At 58.9% G+C, this 21,993-nt stretch overlaps 3 protein-coding genes across 3 annotated transcripts; all 3 read left to right on the top strand.

Annotated features, from left to right (window-relative positions):
• The first annotated feature begins 3,888 nt into the window (after nt 1-3,888).
• On the top strand, nt 3,889-8,413 carry LOC147601435 (maestro heat-like repeat-containing protein family member 7). The gene is made up of 12 exons (XM_086744666.1): nt 3,889-4,006; nt 4,518-4,597; nt 4,801-4,926; nt 5,065-5,144; nt 5,260-5,380; nt 5,685-5,774; nt 5,983-6,087; nt 6,474-6,669; nt 7,241-7,338; nt 7,455-7,604; nt 7,799-7,947; nt 8,167-8,413. Exons 1-12 carry the CDS (start codon nt 3,889-3,891, stop codon nt 8,411-8,413), a joined length of 1,560 nt encoding a protein of 519 aa, XP_086600792.1.
• Nucleotides 8,414-8,486: 73 nt separating this feature from the next.
• On the top strand, nt 8,487-13,412 carry LOC147601434 (maestro heat-like repeat-containing protein family member 7). The gene is made up of 9 exons (XM_086744665.1): nt 8,487-8,573; nt 8,779-8,955; nt 9,556-9,711; nt 9,880-9,981; nt 10,287-10,389; nt 10,708-10,767; nt 10,855-10,967; nt 12,565-12,700; nt 13,297-13,412. Exons 1-9 carry the CDS (start codon nt 8,520-8,522, stop codon nt 13,410-13,412), a joined length of 1,017 nt encoding a protein of 338 aa, XP_086600791.1. The 5' UTR covers nt 8,487-8,519.
• A 3,632-nt stretch (nt 13,413-17,044) lies between these two features.
• On the top strand, nt 17,045-20,537 carry LOC147601433 (maestro heat-like repeat-containing protein family member 7). The gene is made up of 10 exons (XM_086744664.1): nt 17,045-17,149; nt 17,344-17,492; nt 17,712-17,856; nt 17,981-18,118; nt 18,324-18,500; nt 19,101-19,256; nt 19,425-19,526; nt 19,833-19,935; nt 20,254-20,313; nt 20,401-20,537. The coding sequence occupies exons 1-10, from the start codon at nt 17,063-17,065 to the stop codon at nt 20,535-20,537; spliced, it is 1,254 nt and encodes a 417-aa protein (XP_086600790.1). The 5' UTR covers nt 17,045-17,062.
• Nucleotides 20,538-21,993: the final 1,456 nt, after the last annotated feature.

The following is a 21,993-nucleotide window of genomic DNA, read 5'->3' as shown; positions in this document are numbered from 1 at the left end:
AGATGAGCCTCTTTTTCTGGATTGCTTCATGTTTATGGCAAACTGAGACTGACTCACACACCACTTTGTGAGGGTGAAGACTTGGATTAGATTTTGGTTAATCGCCCTAGTTTTAGGACAGCAGGACTACACCTAAGGCATGAGGAGTCTGCAGCAGAGGTACGCAATCTGCCTTATTATCCTTAAAGGTGCCTTGTCCTGGTTACCATCAGGACAAATTCCAAGTTGCTGTTTGACTTGCAAGTATAACTATGCAATAAATCCTGCTGCCTTTTTAAAATCAGTAACAGAAAAGTGAGCCTATACCTGACCCAGAATTTGAGATATTGACTGACGGAAGCAGCTTCATGCGAAGTGGAAAAAGATTGGCTGGATATGCAAAAGCAACGACAAACTCAGTTATTGATGCAAGGCCACTTCCGGCGAATACCTCGGCACAAAAGCTTGAACTGAGAGCCCTCACAGAAGCCCTACAATGGGCAGAAGATAACAGAGTGAATATACAGACTGATTCTAAGTATGCTTTTGGAGTAATGCATGCTCATGGAGCCACATGGAAAGAGAGAGGAATGCGACAGCACAAAGAACATCCATCAAACACCGAGAAGAAATTTTGCAATTGCTTCAAGTGGTGCAGAAACTGAAAGAAGTTGCAATAATGCATTGCAGAGCCCAGCAATTTGAGAATTCCCCCGTGACCACTGGAAATAGATTAGCCGATCAAGCGGCTAAGGAGGTAGCAGAAAAAGGCATCAGAGCAATACTAGCAGTTAAAGAAATGAGATTGGAACAACAAACCCCAAATTACAGTAAGGTTGATGTGGAATTAGCTAAATCACTTAGTTCAAGACGAAAAATCAGATGAAAAAGGATGGATGGTTACTGCTAAAAATCAAGTTGTGGTCTCAGCACAGTTGATGCTCAGGATAACTGAAGAAAAACAGAGAAACTCATTGGGGAATAGAGGTAATGATGAGTGATTTAAGGAGACAGGTGATTAGTGCCTGGAGGACAAAGTTAGTAAAATCAGTACTAGAAAGGTGTGGGATTTGTTTAAAGAATAACCCTACAAATATGAAATGAGCACCCCCAGGAACCACACAGAGAGGAAACTCGCCTGGAGATTATTGGCAGATAGATTTTTCAGAATTGTCGCAACAAAATGGGTTTAGGTATGGATTGGTATCAGTAGATATGGCCAAAGGCTTTTCCCTGTTGCACCAAGAAGCCAAGAGAGGTGGCTAAAAATCTGTTGAAAGAAATAATACCATGGTTTGGAGTCCCCAAAGCAATGTCATCAGACAGAGGTCCTCATTTTGTAACTGAGATTATTCAACTAGTGAGTAAAATTCTGGGAATTCAATGGGATTTACACACTCCTTGGAGGACACAATCTCATGCACAGGGTTTAAAAGACAGAGAAGGCAAATTTGTCAGGGAACATCTTTAAAATGGCCTCATATTCTTCCTTTGGCACTTTCTAGAAGCGATATTCAACCCAGATCTAAGACTAAAATAGGTCCCTAGGAGTTCATGTGTAGACTCTGACCCTTGTTCAAAAGCTGATTGTTCCTGGAGATAATGAAATGAAATTGTAGTTGATATCCCTCAGAAGAACTCCAAATGCTTTAAAAAGATAGGTAACCGTCACACAGGCTCTTTCTTTAGATTCCCCAGTTCACCGCTTTCAACCAGGAGATCACGTGTACCTGAAAACTTGTGACTCAGAACCTCTTCTACAAGAATGGAAAGAACCATATCAGGTGCTTCTAGGAACACCTACAGCCCTTAAATTTGAAGGTATTGATTCTTGGATTCATTATCCGAGAGTCAAGGAAGCACCGTCTCCAGAACAGAAACAATGGATTTCTAAAGAAACAGGACCTTGAGAGTTAACACTCTCTCATTGTTAATAAATTATACAAAATCATATCAGAACACAGAATCTATTAAAGGCATTTTAGAAGTAGTGCTAATGATACCTTTTGTTTTACCGATCACAGAGATTAGTTCTAAGTAGAGGAGAATTCTTAAAAATGAGCGTAAATAAGTCTCAAAGGGAGGGAAATGTTACATGACATAGGATGATTCAGCAATATAATTGGAGAACAGCATGATTTTTGAAAATGACAGAAATATTAGGCAGTTTGCGCTACCTATGTCACTGCAGTCACATAGGCTGGACTTGCTATGTAATGTCTTAACCCTTAGGGAGAACTCGTAGTTTTGGGATTGTCAGGAAAAGTTATTATTCTGTCTGTTAAAAGTTAGCCAGGCATATGTGGGGGGATTAAGAGGGATGGTAGAACAAAGGCAGGCCTGGAGGATGGAGCAAAACTCATGACTATGTATCAATATTCTGGGAATTGCTGCTGATTCCGTGTGAAGTTACTGAACATATTCCGTTTGGATTTGTAGACACACGTGCACGCTAGGTGGAAGGATCCCCCACGCATCTGGCGCCGCAATAAAGAATGCCTGTTTCTTACTGCTACAGTGGTGTGAAGGAGTTTGATTCCCGAGTGTGGTGACAGACCTTATCCACCTCTTTCCCATCCTGTCCCCAGTTCTCTCCACTTGTCCTCAACCAGGCAGCCCCGTCCCCCACACCCAGCCAGCTCGCGCAGAGCAGAGGCCTGAAGGTGCCTGAGCGTGGTCACGCTGGGCAGCGGCTGCAGGGCACGGCTCCAGCAGTCAGAGAAGGGGCAGAGAGGGGCTGTTCCAGGTTCCCTTGGGCTGTGTGGGGGTTCCTTGTGCTGCCTCCGTGGAACAGGAACGCCGAGGCAACAGCACCAGGACGACAGCGCCTGGCACGGCCTGCGGACCAACGTGGCGGCACGGCCTGTGGACCAACGTGGCGGCACAGCGGGGCTCTGTCAGAAGAGGACCGCTCCCAGCTTCCCCTTCCGACCCAGGGGGCTGCCAGGAAGGGCTGGAATGCAAGGCTACAGCTGCCAGCGTGCCCAGCAGTGCGGCCCTTAGAGCCGTATCCTGCTGGGTCCGTCCTCCCCGCTTCAGCCCAAAGCCCCCACTGAGGCCGCAGCCACCCTGCCACACCGGCCCAGGCCTCCTCCGCCCCGGCGCTACCACACAGCCACCCCCGGGGCAGCGCCAGGGCTCTGGGCTGCAACGAAGGCCCCAGGAGGGGTCCTGGGTGGGCCCGTGCTGGAAGAGATGTTCAGAGCCAGGGAAAGGCTCTGACTGTAAGAGGCTGGTCTCCATCACGATCACAAGCCAGACGGAGAAGCAAGCCAGTGAGACCGGAATCTCCATGTCTGGGAGCTTCCCAGTCCTCAAAGGGCAAACTCAGTGGAAGACGTTTCATTTTCCTTTTCCCCCTTTCTGCAGGAGCTCTTCCTCTTTGGCGAGGGGGAGAGAAGAGTGAAGCGACAAAAACCAGGCTGCAGTGAATCTTCCAGCTTTAATGTCGTCGAGGGGGAGAGGCAGGGCTCTGCAGTGCGCCAAAAGCAAAGGGATGTTGTGGGGGCACGCCGCCCCTGTTCATGTCTGAACATGGGGCTCTGGGACGCCGCGGAGGGCAACAGGGAGGTCCTAGGGGATGTGAGGGAAAACGGTGGACTGGGGGCACCCTGAGAGCACCCAGGTGCCCGAGGGCTGAGCCGGCCCACTGCACCCCATAGAACACTGCCCCTCCCGGCCCGGGCAGCGTGTCACAGTGAGACCCTTTGTGACCTCCCCATTCTGACACCCCACCCCACTGCATACGGTCAGCGCGGCTGTGCCCCCCAGCCCTCAGTGTCCGGCAGGACAGCGACAGGACAGGCCAGGAGCCCGTGGAGCTAGCGAGGAGCCCGCAAGCGCAGCTGAGGCCTTTCGCCAAACCTTCCCCCACAACCCCCCTCCTAGCCCTTTCCTCCATCCCGCAGGATGGCAGAGAGCATTCCCAGCTGCCCCACGGAGTCCTGGCAGGAAGACTGGACTTCCCAAGAGAGCGGCTCCCTGGGGCAGCCTGACGAGGTGTCCACGGTTGAGCCACTGGAGATCGGTGAGTGAGGGGCCCCTCTTGGTCGGGGCAGGGCTGGGGCCAGCGAGCGCACCCTGCTCGACGCCACCATCACGTATCCACGCACATGGGCAGCGGGGATCCCGCGGGCGGGGGGCATGATTCTGCGTGAATGACAGGGATGCTCAGGGCTGGCAGCTGGCCCCAGCACAGCCTCTCCCAAAGAGGGAGAGAGCAGAGGGGACCCAGCTCCTGCTCCGGGCACAGGCAGCCGGAGGCAGCTGGGCTGGCAGGAGGCAGCCATGCTGTGGGACGGGGACCTTTCCTGCCCACCTGCAAGGGATGTCCTCAGCCGATGGCACTGGGGGCTTTCCCCGCCACGCTGTGCTCCAGCATGGCAGCCCGGCTGCCGGGCACCCTCCAGCCCTGGCACGCACGGGAACACTGGGCCAGGGGAGTGGGCAGGCGGCTGCACACAGGGCAGATTTCCTTCCTCTGCTCTCTCCTGCCACCGGCCCTTCTCCACACCCTCCCTGCTCTCCTCCTTCCTTAGATGACAGCTGGTTGCCTGTCTACGCAGTGGAACAGGAAACTGTGGATTTCATCCACGCCTTTGTCACCAGCCCTCAGCAGGTAACCGTGCCCATTTCACCTGCGGCTCTGCCCGCCTCTGCTGACAGGGGCTCTGCTGCCGGGCTGCTGGAGCTGTGCTGGCTGGGCAGAGCTGCTTCTCCCAGCTCTCCCACACGGCACTGCGCCCCCGGTGCTCCGGTCCCGCTGGCCGCCTGTCCCCTGCCTCACGCTCCCCGTTTCTCTCTCTGTCCCCCGGCTGCCAGGAGGAGGGCCAGCAGATGGTGTTCCTGAACTGCATCTGCGTTCTGTGCAGAACCGCCAAGCGGCACGACTTGTTCCAGGGCCTGGATTTCTTCTGCCACACGTACCAGCTGCCAGAGAACATCTGGGTAAGGGGAAACCCCACGGCTCTGCAGAAGGGCTTTGCCGGCACAGGCACCCTGTGGGGACAGCGCCTGCGCAGGGCGAGGGTCTGCTGGCACTGGGTGCTGCCAGCTGCCAGGGCCCATCCCACTTGTGCTCTGCAGGTGCTGCTGACAGAGGAGCCCAGGGACAAAATGCAAACGGCGGTGCGGCAGAAAGCCATGCGTGCCATCGCCGCATTGAGGTACCTGCCCATCCCTCCTGGGGACCCTGTCCCACAGCTCCGTGTTCACCTGCACGAGGCCTCCAGGCTCCGCTCCCAGCACCAGTGCCCCACTGGCCCCTCTCCCTCTTTGCAGCTCAGTGGAGTCGGTGCTGGACGGCAAAGAGATAGGCCTCCTACAAGCCTGCTTCTCCACTGTCTTCTGGCTTCCTCCAGCAGAGGAAATGCACAGCCTGGAAACACGCCTCTACTTCAAGGCAAGTGCTGAGTGAGCTCCAGGAGCCCCCAGTCCCTCGGGGCTGCTCCCTGGCCACCCTGTGCTGCCATATCACCAGAGATCCAAGGCAGGCCAGGCTCTCGGCTTTGCTTTCCCACCCTCAGCCCTTCGTCCCCTTCCCCTGGGCCTGGCCACGTCCAGTGGCGCAGGCTGCTCTGCCTGCAACAGGTTGTCTGTCCCGGGGTCTCTCCCGGGCACCGCGACTCAGCGCAGGAGTCCTCCCTTGGCTCTGGCAGTGGGAGGGACAGCACAATCATGGCCACAGCTCTTTGTCTTCCTTGCAGAACCTGCGTGTCATGGACAAGATGCTGGAGGCATTGGTGCTCAGCGCTCCCGCCTCCAGAGTCAGCGAGGAGCTGCAGAGTATCTTTCAGGTCTGGCACGTGCAAAGAGCGGGGCTGTTCCTCACCCTCCAGGGAAGGAATTGGCCACTCTTGAGTGGACGGTCCGCACCTTTGCTCGAGAGCAGAGGAAGCCGCCATGGACTGTGCGAGTCCAGCTCAGGAGCTGAGCCGCGCTGCTTGTGCTGGAGGGGGTGTCTGCTGCCAGGGCTCACCAGCAGCTTCTCTCCTCTCGCCCCAGATGCTCCTGTTCTTCACGGACTGCGAGAGACCAGAGGTGCGGGAGAGGGCCGTGGAGAGGATTAGGAAGCTGGGCCATTTGCTGGCCAACTGTTCCTCACTGGAGGTAAGGACCAGGCACCTGCCAGTCACACCGTCTTCCGTGCCCGCACAGCGGTGCAGCCTGCAGCTCCCAGGTGCCCGCAAGGCAAGCCTGGGCACAGGTTTCAGCGCTCCGCCTCCTCTGCGCTGAAGCGGGGGTCTTGCTCCCTCCCTTCCCCACGGGCTTCTCTCCCCAGCCCCCTCTCTGCCAGGAGCCAGCTCTGCTCCCGGGCCAGTGTCGTACGAGAACGGCAAGGAGCGTGGTGCAAGCGCAGGCCCGGCAGCTCTCCCTGCGTGGGGCTGCCGCCCAGCTAGCTGCTTTGGGAGCTGGGGCCCGTGGGGCCCTGCAAAGCTCTGACGCGCCTGCACCCAGCTCTGAGCACACTCTTGGCTTCCGGGCTCTGACCTCAGCAATTCTGCTCTTCTGCCTCCCTTGCCCAGGCTGCTCAAGATGAGGACAGATGTGCCTCCTACGGAGACATCCAGATCCCAGTCCTCGGACAGCTCTTGGGACACCTCCTCCTACTTTCCTGCCAGGAAGGAAAGACCAGCTGTCCCGCTTTGGACGCTCTTTGTTCCCTCCTCGTGTTCAAGCGTCAGCAACAATGTAAGAGAAGCTGTGGCAGCGGCATCCCTGCGCACACTGACATCACCCGAGACATCTGCTTCTCTTCCTGGCCATTGCCACGGACTGCTCTTGCGCTTGCTGGAGGCATCACCACGTCACCAGCACTGCCTCTCCTCTGCTCCCGACCCACACGCTCTCCCCCACACTGCTCATCGTCCCGTGGAGCTGAGCTGCTCCTTCAGCCAGGAGGCAGCCCCAATCCACGTCTTCCCCATCTCTCCTGAAGAGCTCACAGCCCTGCCTCGCAACGCGCCCGCCACGCGAGCCGCCCCTCCTGTCATGGCACCATTATTCCAACCACGCTTTAACTGTGGGACTGCCTGCAGAGCTCTAGGTCCTTGGAGTTTCCCAGGCCAGGAGCCTTCGCATAGGTACACTGGAGGCAGGTCAACCTTCAGTTTACACCGCTATCCAGCACCTCCTCCGCGACTGTGGATCATAACCTGTCTCCTCAGCCATTCCTAGTTCCACGCTCTTTTCCGGATTTGGGAAGCTTGCTGCCTAAGCTGCTGTGTCTTGCCGACTCTTCTGCCTTTGCCCTGCTCTTTAGGCACGACACTGCCAGAGGATCGTGCACAGCTCCAAGAGGACTGGGAAGCTGAGATCACCTCCTTGCGCTCTTCGCCCGACGCCAGGCACATTACCAAGGTAGTGAGCTTCCCCCTTGCTGGAACACTTCTCCGTGGCATCAGCACGGCACTCGTGTGAGCAAAGGCACCCAGACTGGAGGTGGCATGTCTTCACTCCCTGCCTCCCGCCCACAGGCCTTTGGAAAATACCTCCAGCCCGAAGAGAGGGCAGACATCGTCCTCACAATCATTGAGGCCATGAGAGACTACAGCACCTTTGACAGGGAGCTGGCCGGCAGCATGATGGATGTGGTTATGGGAGACCCTGACTTCTGGCTGACGGATGTAAGTGGCCGCTGGCTGGATTGCCCTGCCCTTGAGCCCTGTCAGGCCTTCTTGCTCCCTCCCTCCCTCCCTCCCAAACCCAGCTGTCTCAGGCACCAGAAGGCACCTGAAGGCAGCAGAGAGGGATGGGAAGGGTAGCTGAGGAAATGGCTGCACCCCAGTGGCAGCACCATCCTCACCTGCGTCCCCTCCAGGTGCCAAAGATCCTGAGCTGCATCCACAGAAACCTGACAGGCATCAGCACGGCACCAGCCCAGCAGAGCGTGGAGTCGCTGCTCCTCCTGATGGCTAACAGGGACCCTGGGGAGGCAGTCAGGACCATGCTGGAGATGCGAGGAGACAGGTGCTGGCCCTGACAAGCCCCCTGAGGGCTTGTTCCCTGTGGGGAGAGGGGCCCGGGGACTCTCTGGCTGACAGCCCCACCGGGAACACCACCACCTCAGCCCTCTCCTGCTGCCCGGGGCGTCCCAACCCAGGGGCAGGGTCTGCGTCCCGCCCGGCTGTCCCAGGCCGTGCTGCTGTGGCCGAGGCAGCCCGGCTGACAGAGCGCTCTGGCTTGCAGCACTGCCCGGGCCATGTGGGAGCTCATGTTCTCCACACCCCAGACGCTGGATAACATCTTGAAGGAGCTGTTCCTCCAACTCCAGCACGCCCAGAACAGCCTCTTTGACACTTCCTCAGAGCAAACCTGCCTCCTTTGCTTGGCTGTGAGTTACCAGAAAAAGCCTTGGTGCCCTTTGTCCTCAGCTGACGCTGGGAACCAGGAGCTGCACGCTGTGGGGAGCCTCAGCGGCTCTGCCGGCCGCTGACTTTCTGCTGGGGTTCTTTCAGCTGCTGGCCTCCGATGACTTGGAAGGCCAGGACTTGCAGACAATGCACAAAGCCTGGAGGTTTCTGAGGCATTCCAGCCTGGAGATGATCTCACTGGTGCTCACAGGCGTCATCACATTGTCGGAGAGAGCTGACATGGTGAGCAGGGCGTCATCAAGGGGAGCCATGTTGGCAGCCGGGGGCTGGGGCAGGGGGTGAGGCGGTGGTTGGCCTTGGCTGGCAGTCAGGCGGTGGGGTGACTGCTCCAAAGGCCCTCCCTGCCGCGGTGGGGCCTGGTGGCAGCCTGGGGAACTTTCCAGGCACGGACCTTGTCACAGGAATGCTGACTCTCTTTTTCACACAGGCAAGAAGAATTCAGGTCATCCTGCCAGACATGCTGGAGGTTCTGCAGGATGCCTATGAAGATATCAAGAGGAAGGCCCTGGTGGTCTTCCAAAACGTGATGGGTCAGCTGAAGAAGGAGGAGGCCAGCCGCATCGCTTTGCAGCTGGCGGAGAAGCTCCTGCCCCTCTTTGACCACGTAAGGCTGATGCGGGAGCCTGAGCCCCAGAGAGGGGCCCGGGGCAATGACAGCTGCCCTGCAGCCCAGCCCTGCGGGCAGCACTCCAAGCAGGGTCTCCTTCTCCTTTCTGCCCCCGGCTCTTGTGGGATGGCTTCTGGGTTCTGCAGCCCAGCCCAGCTTCTCCCTCACAGCTGCCCCCAGAGCCCCCAGGGCTCCCCGAGCTGCGCTGCCGGGCAGGACACCACATGTTGTCCGCAGACACCGCGGCAAAGGGGCTGAGGCTGAGCCAGCGGTGCATGCCGTGGAGGTATTGCCCAGGACCTCCTCCTGAGCCCGGCTGCGGGGAGCTCTTCCCTAGCATGGCTGGTGCAGCTGCTGGGGAACGCTGGGTGGCTGGGGGGAGCACTTGGAGGCACAGCCACTGCCTGAGGGAACTCTCTTGAGAGGCCTTTCACGGGCCAGGGGCCATTCAGCCGCAGCTGCAGGTTTGGCGCACAATTCCAGCGTGCAGAAGCCGAGCCCAAAGCATCTCCCCTCACATCAGCCATGCTAACGCTTCTCCTCACCGTGGGCAGAGCGCTCGTGTTGCTGAAGTGCTACTGTGCTTCTCCCTCCCAGGAGTTCATGCCGCTGAGAGAGCTCTCCATCAGCCTCTTTGGAAAGCTCATGCAGATTGTGCTGAGGAAGAACAGGAGACAGATGAAGACGACAGCACGAATGGGCCTGCTCCCACTCTTCTTTCACATGCGTGACCAAGTGCAGAGCGTGGCCAAGGTACAGATTTCCAAGCTACGCAGAGATGAGATCCCCAGGTGTTTGAGCCAGGGCACGGCCCAGCTTCCTAAGGGCGGGATCAGCCCAGGAACAAAGCCAAGGGGAGGGGGACAGCAGGTCTCCTTCCCCAGGCCGTGGTGCCATCTCGCAGCTTCTGCTGCTCTGCAGGTCTCCAGGGAAGCCCTCCTTGCTGCAGCAGAGCTGCTCAAGTGGCAGGAGCTCAGACAGCTGCTGCAGACCCAGCAGACGTGGAGGATTGGAGAGTGCTTGGTGAGCACAACCCCCAAGCCCCTGGGCCCAGGCTGCACGAGGGCTGCCCCCCGCGTCTGGGCTGTGGGCTCTGCAGCTGTGCGTCGCCTGCCTGGCTCCAGCCCGGAGTCCACAGCCTGCAGCCACATCCTTGATCCCTGTCCTGAAGAGCAGAGGCCCCAGGGGCTCTTCTCCGGGCTCCTCTCCCCTCCCTGCAAAACGCGGGATGGAGGGGTCTCAGCAATGCTTGGGGGTGCGGGAGGAGGCACTGCTGTGGCCGAGTGGGGAGGGGCCGTGACATGCCCGTACCCTTGCGCTCTCTGCAGCTGGCGCGGGACAGGAGCAGGGCTGAAGACTACTGTCGTCAGAGCCTGCCGTACCTGAAGGACACTCAGGCCAGCTTGCGGGAGACGGCCGTCAGGTTCTTGGGTGAGCCACTGCCCCCGGGGTGCCTCTTTTGGCAGCCTGGCCCCAGTCCCTGCTGCTGCACTGGCAGCAAGGAGCAGCCCTGTGTCTGCCAGAGCCCCGGTGGCCCCGTGCAGCCCCTTGGCCTCCCTCTCCCAGCCCTGCCCACGCAGGTGGGCTTGGTGGCTGCCTTGCTCGCTCCAGGCCCCGTTGGGTAGTGGTCTTCCCTGGGGTCAGCCCTGACGAGGGGGAGGAGGCCGTGCAGCCCAGCTGGCAGGGCTGGGGACTGTGCTGCGGGGAGCACGCTGGGGAGCGGGAGCTCTGACGAAGCTCTGTGCCTAGGGCTTGCCGCTCGCACCCTGAGGGACCAAAGCCGGGAGAAGGTGTCGGAGATCTGCAGGGGTGAGTAGAGAGCACGGTCTGGAGGGGATGCCTGGGGGTCTCTGCAGACGCAGGGGTTCATCTCAGCTCTGTGTCTCTCTGTCGCAGCCCTTCACACCTTGAAGAATGACAGTGAAATCTCCGTCTTTTCCCTGGCAACTCAGACCATCCTCATCCTGAGCTCCCAAAGCGTGCAGCAAACATCAGGACGCACCCCGCAAGTGCTCTGCTGCTGGCACTGCTAAGCCGGGCAGCGCTGCCTCTTTCTCAGAAGGCAAACCAAACTTCTGAATAAAACTGGAAGAAGAGCACAAACCCACGGTGTCCTTCCGATGCGTAGCGCCCTGAGCGTGCTGAGCAGACAGCGTCAGGCTGGGCATAATGAAATGAAATTGTAGTTGATATCCCTCAGAAGAACTCCAAATGCTTTAAAAAGATAGGTAACCGTCACACAGGCTCTTTCTTTAGATTCCCCAGTTCACCGCTTTCAACCAGGAGATCACGTGTACCTGAAAACTTGTGACTCAGAACCTCTTCTACAAGAATGGAAAGAACCATATCAGGTGCTTCTAGGAACACCTACAGCCCTTAGATTTGAAGGTATTGATTCTTGGATTCATTATCCGAGAGTCAAGGAAGCACCGTCTCCAGAACAGAAACAATGGATTTCTAAAGAAACAGGACCTTGAGAGTTAACACTCTCTCATTGTTAATAAATTATACAAAATCATATCAGAACACACAATCTATTAAAGGCATTTTAGAAGTAGTGCTAATGATACCTTTTGTTTTACCGATCACAGAGATTAGTTCGAAGTAGAGGAGAATTCTTAAAAATGAGCGTAAATAAGTCTCAAAGGGAGGGAAATGTTACATGACATAGGATGATTCAGCAATGTAATTGGAGAACAGCATGATTTTTGAAAATGACAGAAATATTAGGCAGTTTGCGCTACCTATGTCACTGCAGTCACATAGGCTGGACTTGCTATGTAATGTCTTAACCCTTAGGGAGAACTCGTAGTTTTGGGATTGTCAGGAAAAGTTATTATTCTGTCTGTTAAAAGTTAGCCAGGCATATGTGGGGGGATTAAGAGGGATGGTAGAACAAAGGCAGGCCTGGAGGATGGAGCAAAACTCATGACTATGTATCAATATTCTGGGAATTGCTGCTGATTCCGTGTGAAGTTACTGAACATATTCCGTTTGGATTTGTAGACACAGGTGCACGCTAGGTGGAAGGATCCCCCACGCATCCGGCGCCGCAATAAAGAATGCCTGTTTCTTACTGCTACAGTGGTGTGAAGGAGTTTGATTGCCGAGTGTGGTGACAGACCTTATCCACCTCTTTCCCATCCTGTCCCCAGTTCTCTCCACTTGTCCTCAACCAGGCAGCCCCGTCCCCCACACCCAGCCAGCTCGCGCAGAGCAGAGGCCTGAAGGTGCCTGAGCGTGGTCACGCTGGGCAGCGGCTGCAGGGCACGGCTCCAGCAGTCAGAGAAGGGGCAGAGAGGGGCTGTTCCAGGTTCCCTAGGGCTGTGTGGGTGTTCCTTGGGCTGCCTCCGTGGAACAGGCACGCCGAGGCAACAGCACCAGGACGACAGCGCCTGGCACGGCCTGCGGACCAACATGGCGGCACGGCCTGTGGACCAACGTGGCGGCACAGCGGGGCTCTGTCAGAAGCGGACCGCTCCCAGCTTCCCCTTCCGACCCAGGGGGCTGCCAGGAAGGGCTGGAATGCAAGGCTACAGCTGCCAGCGTGCCCAGCAGTGCGGCCCTTAGAGCCGTATCCTGCTGGGTCCGTCCTCCCCCCTTCAGCCCAAAGCCCCCACTGAGGCCGCAGCCACCCTGCCACACCGGCCCAGGCCTCCTCCGCCCCGGCGCTACCACACAGCCACCCCCGGGGCAGCGCCAGGGCTCTGGGCTGCAACGAAGGCCCCAGGAGGGGTCCTGGGTGGGCCCGTGCTGGAAGAGATGTTCAGAGCCAGGGAAAGGCTCTGACTGTAAGAGGCTGGTCTCCATCACGATCACAAGCCAGACGGAGAAGCAAGCCAGTGAGACCGGAATCTCCATGTCTGGGAGCTTCCCAGTCCTCAAAGGGCAAACTCAGTGGAAGACGTTTCATTTTCCTTTTCCCCTTTTCTGCAGGAGCTCTTCCTCTTTGGCGAGGGGGAGAGAAGAGTGAAGCGACAAAAACCAGGCTGCAGTGAATCTTCCAGCTTTAATGTCGTCGAGGGGGAGAGGCAGGGCTCTGCAGTGCGCCAAAAGCAAAGGGATGTTGTGGGGGCACGCCGCCCCTGTTCGTGTCTGAACATGGGGCTCTGGGACGCCGCGGAGGGCAACAGGGAGGTCCTAGGGGATGTGAGGGAAAACGGTGGACTGGGGGCACCCGGAGAGCACCCAGGTGCCCGAGGGCTGAGCCGGCGCACTGCACCCCATAGAACACTGCCCCTCCCGGCCCGGGCAGCGTGTCACAGTGAGACCCTTTGTGACCTCCCCATTCTGACACCCCACCCCACTGCATACGGTCAGCACGGCTGTGCCCCCCAGCCCTCAGTGTCCGGCAGGACAGCGACAGGACAGGCCAGGAGCGCGTGGAGCTAGCGAGGAGCCCGCAAGCGCAGCTGAGGCCTCTCGCCAATCCTTCCCCCACAACCCCCTCCTAGCCCTTTCCTCCATCCCGCAGGATGGCAGAGAGCATTCCCAGCTGCCCCACGGAGTCCTGGCAGGAAGACTGGACTTCCCAAGAGAGCGGCTCCCTGGGGCAGCCTGACGAGGTGTCCACGGTTGAGCCACTGGAGATCGGTGAGTGAGGGGCCCCTCTTGGTCGGGGCAGGGCTGGGGCCAGCGAGCGCACCCTGCTCGACGCCACCATCACGTATCCACGCACATGGGCAGCGGGGATCCCGCGGGCGGGGGGCATGATTCTGCGTGAATGACAGGGATGCTCAGGGCTGGCAGCTGGCCCCAGCACAGCCTCTCCCAAAGAGGGAGAGAGCAGAGGGGACCCAGCTCCTGCTCCGGGCACAGGCAGCCGGAGGCAGCTGGGCTGGCAGGAGGCAGCCATGCTGTGGGACGGGGACCTTTCCTGCCCACCTGCAAGGGATGTCCTCAGCCGATGGCACTGGGGGCTTTCCCCGCCACGCTGTGCTCCAGCATGGCAGCCCGGCTGCCGGGCACCCTCCAGCCCTGGCACGCACGGGAACACTGGGCCAGGGGAGTGGGCAGGCGGCTGCACACAGGGCAGATTTCCTTCCTCTGCTCTCTCCTGCCACCGGCCCTTCTCCACACCCTCCCTGCTCTCCTCCTTCCTTAGGTGACAGCTGGTTGCCTGTCTACGCAGTGGAACAGGAAACTGTGGACTTCATCCACGCCTTTGTCACCAGCCCCCAGCAGGTAACCGTGCCCATTCCACCTGCGGCTCTGCCAGCCTCTGCTGACAGGGGCTCTGCTGCCGGGCTGCTGGAGCTGTGCTGGCTGGGCAGAGCTGCTTCTCCCAGCTCTCCCACACGGCACTGCGCCCCCGGTGCTCCGGTCCCGCTGGCCGCCTGTCCCCTGCCTCACGCTCCCCGTTTCTCTCTCTGTCCCCCGGCTGCCAGGAGGAGGGCCAGCAGATGGTGTTCCTGAACTGCATCTGCGTTCTGTGCAGAACCGCCAAGCAGCATGACTTGTTCCAGGGCCTGGATTTCTTCTGCCACACATACCAGCTGCCAGAGAACATCTGGGTAAGGGGAAACCCCACGGCTCTGCGGAAGGGCTTTGCCGGCACAGGCACCCTGTGGGGACAGCGCCTGCGCAGGGCGAGGGTCTGCTGGCACTGGGTGCTGCCAGCTGCCAGGGCCCATCCCACTTGTGCTCTGCAGGTGCTGCTGACAGAGGAGCCCAGGGACAAAATGCAAACGGCGGTGCGGCAGAAAGCCATGCGTGCCATCGCCGCATTGAGGTACCTGCCCATCCCTCCTGGGGACCCTGTCCCACAGCTCCGTGTTCACCTGCACGAGGCCTCCAGGCTCCGCTCCCAGCACCAGTGTCCCACTGGCCCCTCTCCCTCTTTGCAGCTCAGTGGAGTCGGTGCTGGACGGCAAAGAGATAGGCCTCCTACAAGCCTGCTTCTCCACTGTCTTCTGGCTTCCTCCAGCAGAGGAAATGCACAGCCTGGAAACACGCCTCTACTTCAAGGCAAGTGCTGAGTGAGCTCCAGGAGCCCCCAGTCCCTCGGGGCTGCTCCCTGGCCACCCTGTGCTGCCATATCACCAGAGATCCAAGGCAGGCCAGCCTCTCGGCTTTGCTTTCCCACCCTCAGCCCTTCGTCCCCTTCCCCTGGGCCTGGCCACGTCCAGTGGCGCAGGCTGCTCTGCCTGCAACAGGTTGTCTGTCCTGGGGTCTCTCCCGGGCACCGCGACTCAGCGCAGGAGTCCTCCCTTGGCTCTGGCAGTGGGAGGGACAGCACAATCATGGCCACAGCTCTTTGTCTTCTTTGCAGAACCTGCGTGCCATGGACAAGATGCTGGAGGCATTGGTGCTCAGCGCTCCCGCCTCCAGAGTCAGCGAGGAGCTGCAGAGTATCTTTCAGGTCTGGCACGTGCAAAGAGCGGGGCTGTTCCTCACCCTGCAGGGAAGGGATTGGCCACTCTTGAGTGGACGGTCCGCACCTTTGCTCGAGAGCAGAGGAAGCCGCCATGGACTGTGCGAGTCCAGCTCAGGAGCTGAGCCGCGCTGCTTGTGCTGGAGGGGGTGTCTGCTGCCAGGGCTCACCAGCAGCTTCTCTCCTCTCGCCCCAGATGCTCCTGTTCTTCACGGACTGCGAGAGACCAGAGGTGCGGGAGAGGGCCGTGGAGAGGATTAGGAAGCTGGGCCATTTGCTGGCCAACTGTTCCTCACTGGAGGTAAGGACCAGGCACCTGCCAGTCACACCGTCTTCCGTGCCCGCACAGCGGTGCAGCCTGCAGCTCCCAGGTGCCCGCAAGGCAAGCCTGGGCACAGGTTTCAGCGCTCCGCCTCCTCTGCGCTGAAGCGGGGGTCTTGCTCCCTCCCTTCCCCACGGGCTTCTCTCCCCAGCCCCCGCTCTGCCAGGAGCCAACTCTGCTCCCGGGCCAGTGTCGTACGAGAACGGCAAGGAGCGTGGTGCAAGCGCAGGCCCGGCAGCTCTCCCTGCGTGGGGCTGCCGCCCAGCTAGCTGCTTTGGGAGCTGGGGCCCGTGGGGCCCTGCAAAGCTCTGACGCGCCTGCACCCAGCTCTGAGCACACTCTTGGCTTCCGGGCTCTGACCTCAGCAATTCTGCTCTTCTGCCTCCCTTGCCCAGGCTGCTCAAGATGAGGACAGATGTGCCTCCTACGGAGACATCCAGATCCCAGTCCTCGGACAGCTGCTGGGACACCTCCTCCTACTTTCCTGCCAGGAAGGAAAGACCAGCCGTCTCGCTTTGGACGCTCTTTGTTCCCTCCTCGTGTTCAAGCGTCAGCAACAATGTAAGAGAAGCCGTGGCAGCGGCATCCCTGCGCACACTGACATCACCCGAGACATCTGCTTCTCTTCCTGGCCATTGCCACGGACTGCTCTTGCGCTTGCTGGAGGCACCACCACGTCACCAGCACTGCCTCTCCTCTGCTCCCGACCCACACGCTCTCTCCCACACTGCTCATCGTCCCGTGGAGCTGAGCTGCTCCTTCAGCCAGGAGGCAGCCCCAATCCACATCTTCCCCGTCTCTCCTGAAGAGCTCACAGCCCTGCCTCGCAACGCGCCCGCCACGCGAGCCGCCCCTCCTGTCATGGCACCATTATTCCAACCATGCTTTAACTGTGGGACTGCCTGCAGAGCTCTAGGTCCTTGGAGTTTCCCAGGCCAGGAGCCTTCGCATAGGTACGCTGGAGGCAGGTCAACCTTCAGTTTACACCGCTATCCAGCACCTCCTCCGCGACTGTGGATCATAACCTGTCTCCTCAGCCATTCCTAGTTCCAAGCTGTTTTCCGGATTTGGGAAGCTTGCTGCCTAAGCTGCTGTGTCTTGCCGACTCTTCTGCCTTTGCCCTGCTCTTTAGGCACGACACTGCCAGAGGATCGTGCACAGCTCCAAGGGGACTGGGAAGCTGAGATCACCTCCTTGCGCTCTTCGCCCGACGCCAGGCACATTACCAAGGTAGTGAGCTTCCCCCTTGCTGGAACACTTCTCCGTGGCATCAGCACGGCACTCGTGTGAGAAAAGGCACCCAGACTGGAGGTGGCACGTCTTCACTCCCTGCCTCCCGCCCATAGGCCTTTGGAAAATACCTCCAGCCCGAAGAGAGGGCAGACATCGTCCTCACAATCATTGAGGCCATGAGAGACTACAGCACCTTTGACAGGGAGCTGGCCGGCAGCATGATGGATGTGGTTACGGGAGACCCTGACTTCTGGCTGACGGATGTAAGTGGCCGCTGGCTGGATTGCCCTGCCCTTGAGCCCTGTCAGGCCTTCTTGCTCCCTCCCTCCCTCCCTCCCAAACCCAGCTGTCTCAGGCACCAGAAGGCACCTGAAGGCAGCAGAGAGGGATGGGAAGGGCAGCTGAGGAAATGGCTGCACCCCAGTGGCAGCACCATCCTCACCTGCGTCCCCTCCAGGTGCCAAAGATCCTGAGCTGCATCCACAGAAACCTGACAGGCATCAGCACGGCACCAGCCCGGCAGAGCGTGGAGTCGCTGCTCCTCCTGATGGCTAACAGGGACCCTGGGGAGGCAGTCAGGACCATGCTGGAGATGCGAGGAGACAGGTGCTGGCCCTGACAAGCCCCCTGAGGGCTTGTTCCCTGTGGGGAGAGGGGCCCGGGGACTCTCTGGCTGACAGCCCCACCGGGAACACCACCACCTCAGCCCTCTCCTGCTGCCCGGGGCGTCCCAACCCAGGGGCAGGGTCTGCGTCCCGCCCGGCTGTCCCAGGCCGTGCTGCTGTGGCCGAGGCAGCCCGGCTGACAGAGCGCTCTGGCTTGCAGCACTGCCCGGGCCATGTGGGAGCTCATGTTCTCCACACCCCAGACGCTGGATAACATCTTGAAGGAGCTGTTCCTCCAACTCCAGCACGCCCAGAACAGCCTCTTTGACACTTCCTCAGAGCAAACCTGCCTCCTTTGCTTGGCTGTGAGTTACCAGAAAAAGCCTTGGTGCCCTTTGTCCTCAGCTGACGCTGGGAACCAGGAGCTGCACGCTGTGGGGAGCCTCAGCGGCTCTGCCGGCCGCTGACTTTCTGCTGGGGTTCTTTCAGCTGCTGGCCTCCGATGACTTGGAAGGCCAGGACTTGCAGACAATGCACAAAGCCTGGAGGTTTCTGAGGCATTCCAGCCTGGAGATGATCTCACTGGTGCTCACAGGCGTCATCACATTGTCGGAGAGAGCTGACATGGTGAGCAGGGCGTCATCAAGGGGAGCCATGTTGGCAGCCGGGGGCTGGGGCAGGGGGTGAGGCGGTGGTTGGCCTTGGCTGGCAGTCAGGCGGTGGGGTGACTGCTCCAAAGGCCCTCCCTGCCGCGGTGGGGCCTGGTGGCAGCCTGGGGAACTTTCCAGGCACGGACCTTGTCACAGGAATGCTGACTCTCTTTTTCACACAGGCAAGAAGAATTCAGGTCATCCTGCCAGACATGCTGGAGGTTCTGCAGGATGCCTATGAAGATATCAAGAGGAAGGCCCTGGTGGTCTTCCAAAATGTGATGGGTCAGCTGAAGAAGGAGGAGGCCAGCCGCATCGCTTTGCAGCTGGCGGAGAAGCTCCTGCCCCTCTTTGACCACGTAAGGCTGATGCGGGAGCCTGAGCCCCAGAGAGGGGCCCGGGGCAATGACAGCTGCCCTGCAGCCCAGCCCTGCGGGCAGCACTCCAAGCAGGGTCTCCTTCTCCTTTCTGCCCCCGGCTCTTGTGGGATGGCTTCTGGGTTCTGCAGCCCAGCCCAGCTTCTCCCTCACAGCTGCCCCCAGAGCCCCCACGGCTCCCCGAGCTGCGCTGCCGGGCAGGACACCACATGTTGTCCGCAGACACCGCGGCAAAGGGGCTGAGGCTGAGCCAGCGGTGCATGCCGTGGAGGTATTGCCCAGGACCTCCTCCTGAGCCCGGCTGCGGGGAGCTCTTCCCTAGCATGGCTGGTGCAGCTGCTGGGGAACGCTGGGTGGCTGGGGGGAGCACTTGGAGGCACAGCCGCTGCCTGAGGGAACTCTCTTGAGAGGCCTTTCACGGGCCAGGGGCCATTCAGCCGCAGCTGCAGGTTTGGCGCACAATTCCAGCGTGCAGAAGCCGAGCCCAAAGCATCTCCCCTCACATCAGCCATGCTAACGCTTCTCCTCACCGTGGGCAGAGCGCTCGTGTTGCTGAAGTGCTACTGTGCTTCTCCCTCCCAGGAGTTCATGCCGCTGAGAGAGCTCTCCATCAGCCTCTTTGGAAAGCTCATGCAGATTGTGCTGAGGAAGAACAGGAGACAGATGAAGACGACAGCACGAATGGGCCTGCTCCCACTCTTCTTTCACATGCGTGACCAAGTGCAGAGCGTGGCCAAGGTACAGATTTCCAAGCTACGCAGAGATGAGATCCCCAGGTGTTTGAGCCAGGGCACGGCCCAGCTTCCTAAGGGCGGGATCAGCCCAGGAACAAAGCCAACGGGAGGGGGACAGCAGGTCTCCTTCCCCAGGCCGTGGTGCCATCTCGCAGCTTCTGCTGCTCTGCAGGTCTCCAGGGAAGCCCTCCTTGCTGCAGCAGAGCTGCTCAAGTGGCAGGAGCTCAGACAGCTGCTGCAGACCCAGCAGACGTGGAGGATTGGAGAGTGCTTGGTGAGCACAACCCCCAAGCCCCTGGGCCCAGGCCGGACGAGGGCTGCCCCCCGCGTCTGGGCTGCGGGCTCTGCAGCTGTGCGTCGCCTGCCTGGCTCCAGCCCGGAGTCCACAGCCTGCAGCCACATCCTTGATCCCTGTCCTGAAGAGCAGAGGCCCCCAGGGGCTCTTCTCCGGGCTCCTCTCCCCTCCCTGCAAAACGCGGGATGGAGGGGTCTCAGCAATGCTTGGGGGTGCGGGAGGAGGCACTGCTGTGGCCGAGTGGGGAGGGGCCGTGACATGCCCGTACCCTTGCGCTCTCTGCAGCTGGCGCGGGACAGGAGCAGGGCTGAAGACTACTGTCGTCAGAGCCTGCCGTACCTGAAAGACACTCAGGCCAGCTTGCGGGAGACGGCCGTCAGGTTCTTGGGTGAGCCACTGCCCCCGGGGTGCCTCTTTTGGCAGCCTGGCCCCAGTCCCTGCTGCTGCACTGGCAGCAAGGAGCAGCCCTGTGTCTGCCAGAGCCCCGGCGGCCCCGTGCAGCCCCTTGGCCTCCCTCTCCCAGCCCTGCCCACGCAGGTGGGCTTGGTGGCCGCCTTGCTCGCTCCAGGCCCCCTTGGGTAGTGGTCTTCCCTGGGGTCAGCCCTGACGAGGGGGAGGAGGCCGTGCAGCCCAGCTGGCAGGGCTGGGGACTGTGCTGCGGGGAGCACGCTGGGGAGCGGGAGCTCTGACGAAGTTCTGTGCCTAGGGCTTGCCGCTCGCACCCTGAGGGACCAAAGCCGGGAGAAGGTGTCGGAGATCTGCAGGGGTGAGTAGAGAGCACGGTCTGGAGGGGATGCCTGGGGGTCTCTGCAGACGCAGGGGTTCATCTCAGCTCTGTCTCTCTCTGTCGCAGCCCTTCACACCTTGAAGAATGACAGTGAAATCTCCGTCTTTTCCCTGGCAACTCAGACCATCCTCATCCTGAGCTCCCAAAGCGTGCAGCAAACATCAGGACGCACCCCGCAAGTGCTCTGCTGCTGGCGCTGCTAAGCCGGGCAGCGCTGCCTCTTTCTCAGAAGGCAAACCAAACTTCTGAATAAAACTGGAAGAAGAGCACAAACCCACGGTGTCCTTCCGATGCGTAGCGCCCTGAGCGTGCTGAGCAGACAGCGTCAGGCTGGGCATAATGAAATGAAATTGTAGTTGATATCCCTCAGAAGAACTCCAAATGCTTTAAAAAGATAGGTAACCGTCACACAGGCTCTTTCTTTAGATTCCCCAGTTCACCGCTTTCAACCAGGAGATCACGTGTACCTGAAAACTTGTGACTCAGAACCTCTTCTACAAGAATGGAAAGAACCATATCAGGTGCTTCTAGGAACACCTACAGCCCTTAGATTTGAAGGTATTGATTCTTGGATTCATTATCCGAGAGTCAAGGAAGCACCGTCTCCAGAACAGAAACAATGGATTTCTAAAGAAACAGGACCTTGAGAGTTAACACTCTCTCATTGTTAATAAATTATACAAAATCATATCAGAACACAGAATCTATTAAAGGCATTTTAGAAGTAGTGCTAATGATACGTTTTGTTTTACCGATCACAGAGATTAGTTCTAAGTAGAGGAGAATTCTTAAAAATGAGCGTAAATAAGTCTCAAAGGGAGGGAAATGTTACATGACATAGGATGATTCAGCAATGTAATTGGAGAACAGTATGATTTTTGAAAATGACAGAAATATTAGGCAGTTTGCGCTACCTATGTCACTGCAGTCACATAGGCTGGACTTGCTATGTAATGTCTTAACCCTTAGGGAGAACTCGTAGTTTTGGGATTGTCAGGAAAAGTTATTATTCTGTCTGTTAAAAGTTAGCCAGGCATATGTGGGGGGATTAAGAGGGATGGTAGAACAAAGGCAGGCCTGGAGGATGGAGCAAAACTCATGACTATGTATCAATATTCTGGGAATTGCTGCTGATTCCGTGTGAAGTTACTGAACATATTCCGTTTGGATTTGTAGACACAGGTGCACGCTAGGTGGAAGGATCCCCCACGCATCCGGCGCCGCAATAAAGAATGCCTGTTTCTTACTGCTACAGTGGTGTGAAGGAGTTTGATTCCCGAGTGTGGTGACAGACCTTATCCACCTCTTTCCCATCCTGTCCCCAGTTCTCTCCACTTGTCCTCAACCAGGCAGCCCCGTCCCCCACACCCAGCCAGCTCGCGCAGAGCAGAGGCCTGAAGGTGCCTGAGCGTGGTCACGCTGGGCAGCGGCTGCAGGGCACGGCTCGAGCAGTCAGAGAAGGGGCAGAGAGGGGCTGTTCCAGGTTCCCTAGGGCTGTGTGGGGGTTCCTTGGGCTGCCTCCGTGGAACAGGCACGCCGAGGCAACAGCACCAGGACGACAGCGCCTGGCACGGCCTGCGGACCAACGTGGCGGCACGGCCTGTGGACCAACGTGGCGGCACAGCGGGGCTCTGTCAGAAGAGGACCGCTCCCAGCTTC

This window comes from Chlamydotis macqueenii, chromosome 3 (assembly GCF_036417535.1).
Source record: "Chlamydotis macqueenii isolate bChlMac1 chromosome 3, bChlMac1.mat, whole genome shotgun sequence".
Classification (NCBI taxonomy): domain Eukaryota; kingdom Metazoa; phylum Chordata; class Aves; order Otidiformes; family Otididae; genus Chlamydotis; species Chlamydotis macqueenii.
Note: the sequence above shows the minus strand (reverse complement) of the source record. Positions and strands in the feature narration are given on the sequence as shown.

Excerpts from the sequence above, each read along its gene's own strand:
- LOC147601433 (XM_086744664.1), top strand. The coding sequence starts at position 17,063 with ATGAGAGACTACAGCACCTTTGACAGGGAGCTGGCCGGCAGCATGATG. Across the intron at positions 17,857-17,980 it reads CCTGCCTCCTTTGCTTGGCT|CTGCTGGCCTCCGATGACTT; the intron begins GTGAGTTACCAG and ends GGGTTCTTTCAG. Across the intron at positions 19,936-20,253 it reads GACGGCCGTCAGGTTCTTGG|GGCTTGCCGCTCGCACCCTG; the intron begins GTGAGCCACTGC and ends TTCTGTGCCTAG.
- LOC147601434 (XM_086744665.1), top strand. The coding sequence starts at position 8,520 with ATGATCTCACTGGTGCTCACAGGCGTCATCACATTGTCGGAGAGAGCT. Across the intron at positions 8,956-9,555 it reads TCCTGCCCCTCTTTGACCAC|GAGTTCATGCCGCTGAGAGA; the intron begins GTAAGGCTGATG and ends TCTCCCTCCCAG. Across the intron at positions 10,390-10,707 it reads GACGGCCGTCAGGTTCTTGG|GGCTTGCCGCTCGCACCCTG; the intron begins GTGAGCCACTGC and ends CTCTGTGCCTAG.
- LOC147601435 (XM_086744666.1), top strand. The coding sequence starts at position 3,889 with ATGGCAGAGAGCATTCCCAGCTGCCCCACGGAGTCCTGGCAGGAAGAC. Across the intron at positions 6,088-6,473 it reads CCAACTGTTCCTCACTGGAG|CAATTCTGCTCTTCTGCCTC; the intron begins GTAAGGACCAGG and ends CTCTGACCTCAG. Across the intron at positions 7,605-7,798 it reads CTGACTTCTGGCTGACGGAT|GTGCCAAAGATCCTGAGCTG; the intron begins GTAAGTGGCCGC and ends CGTCCCCTCCAG.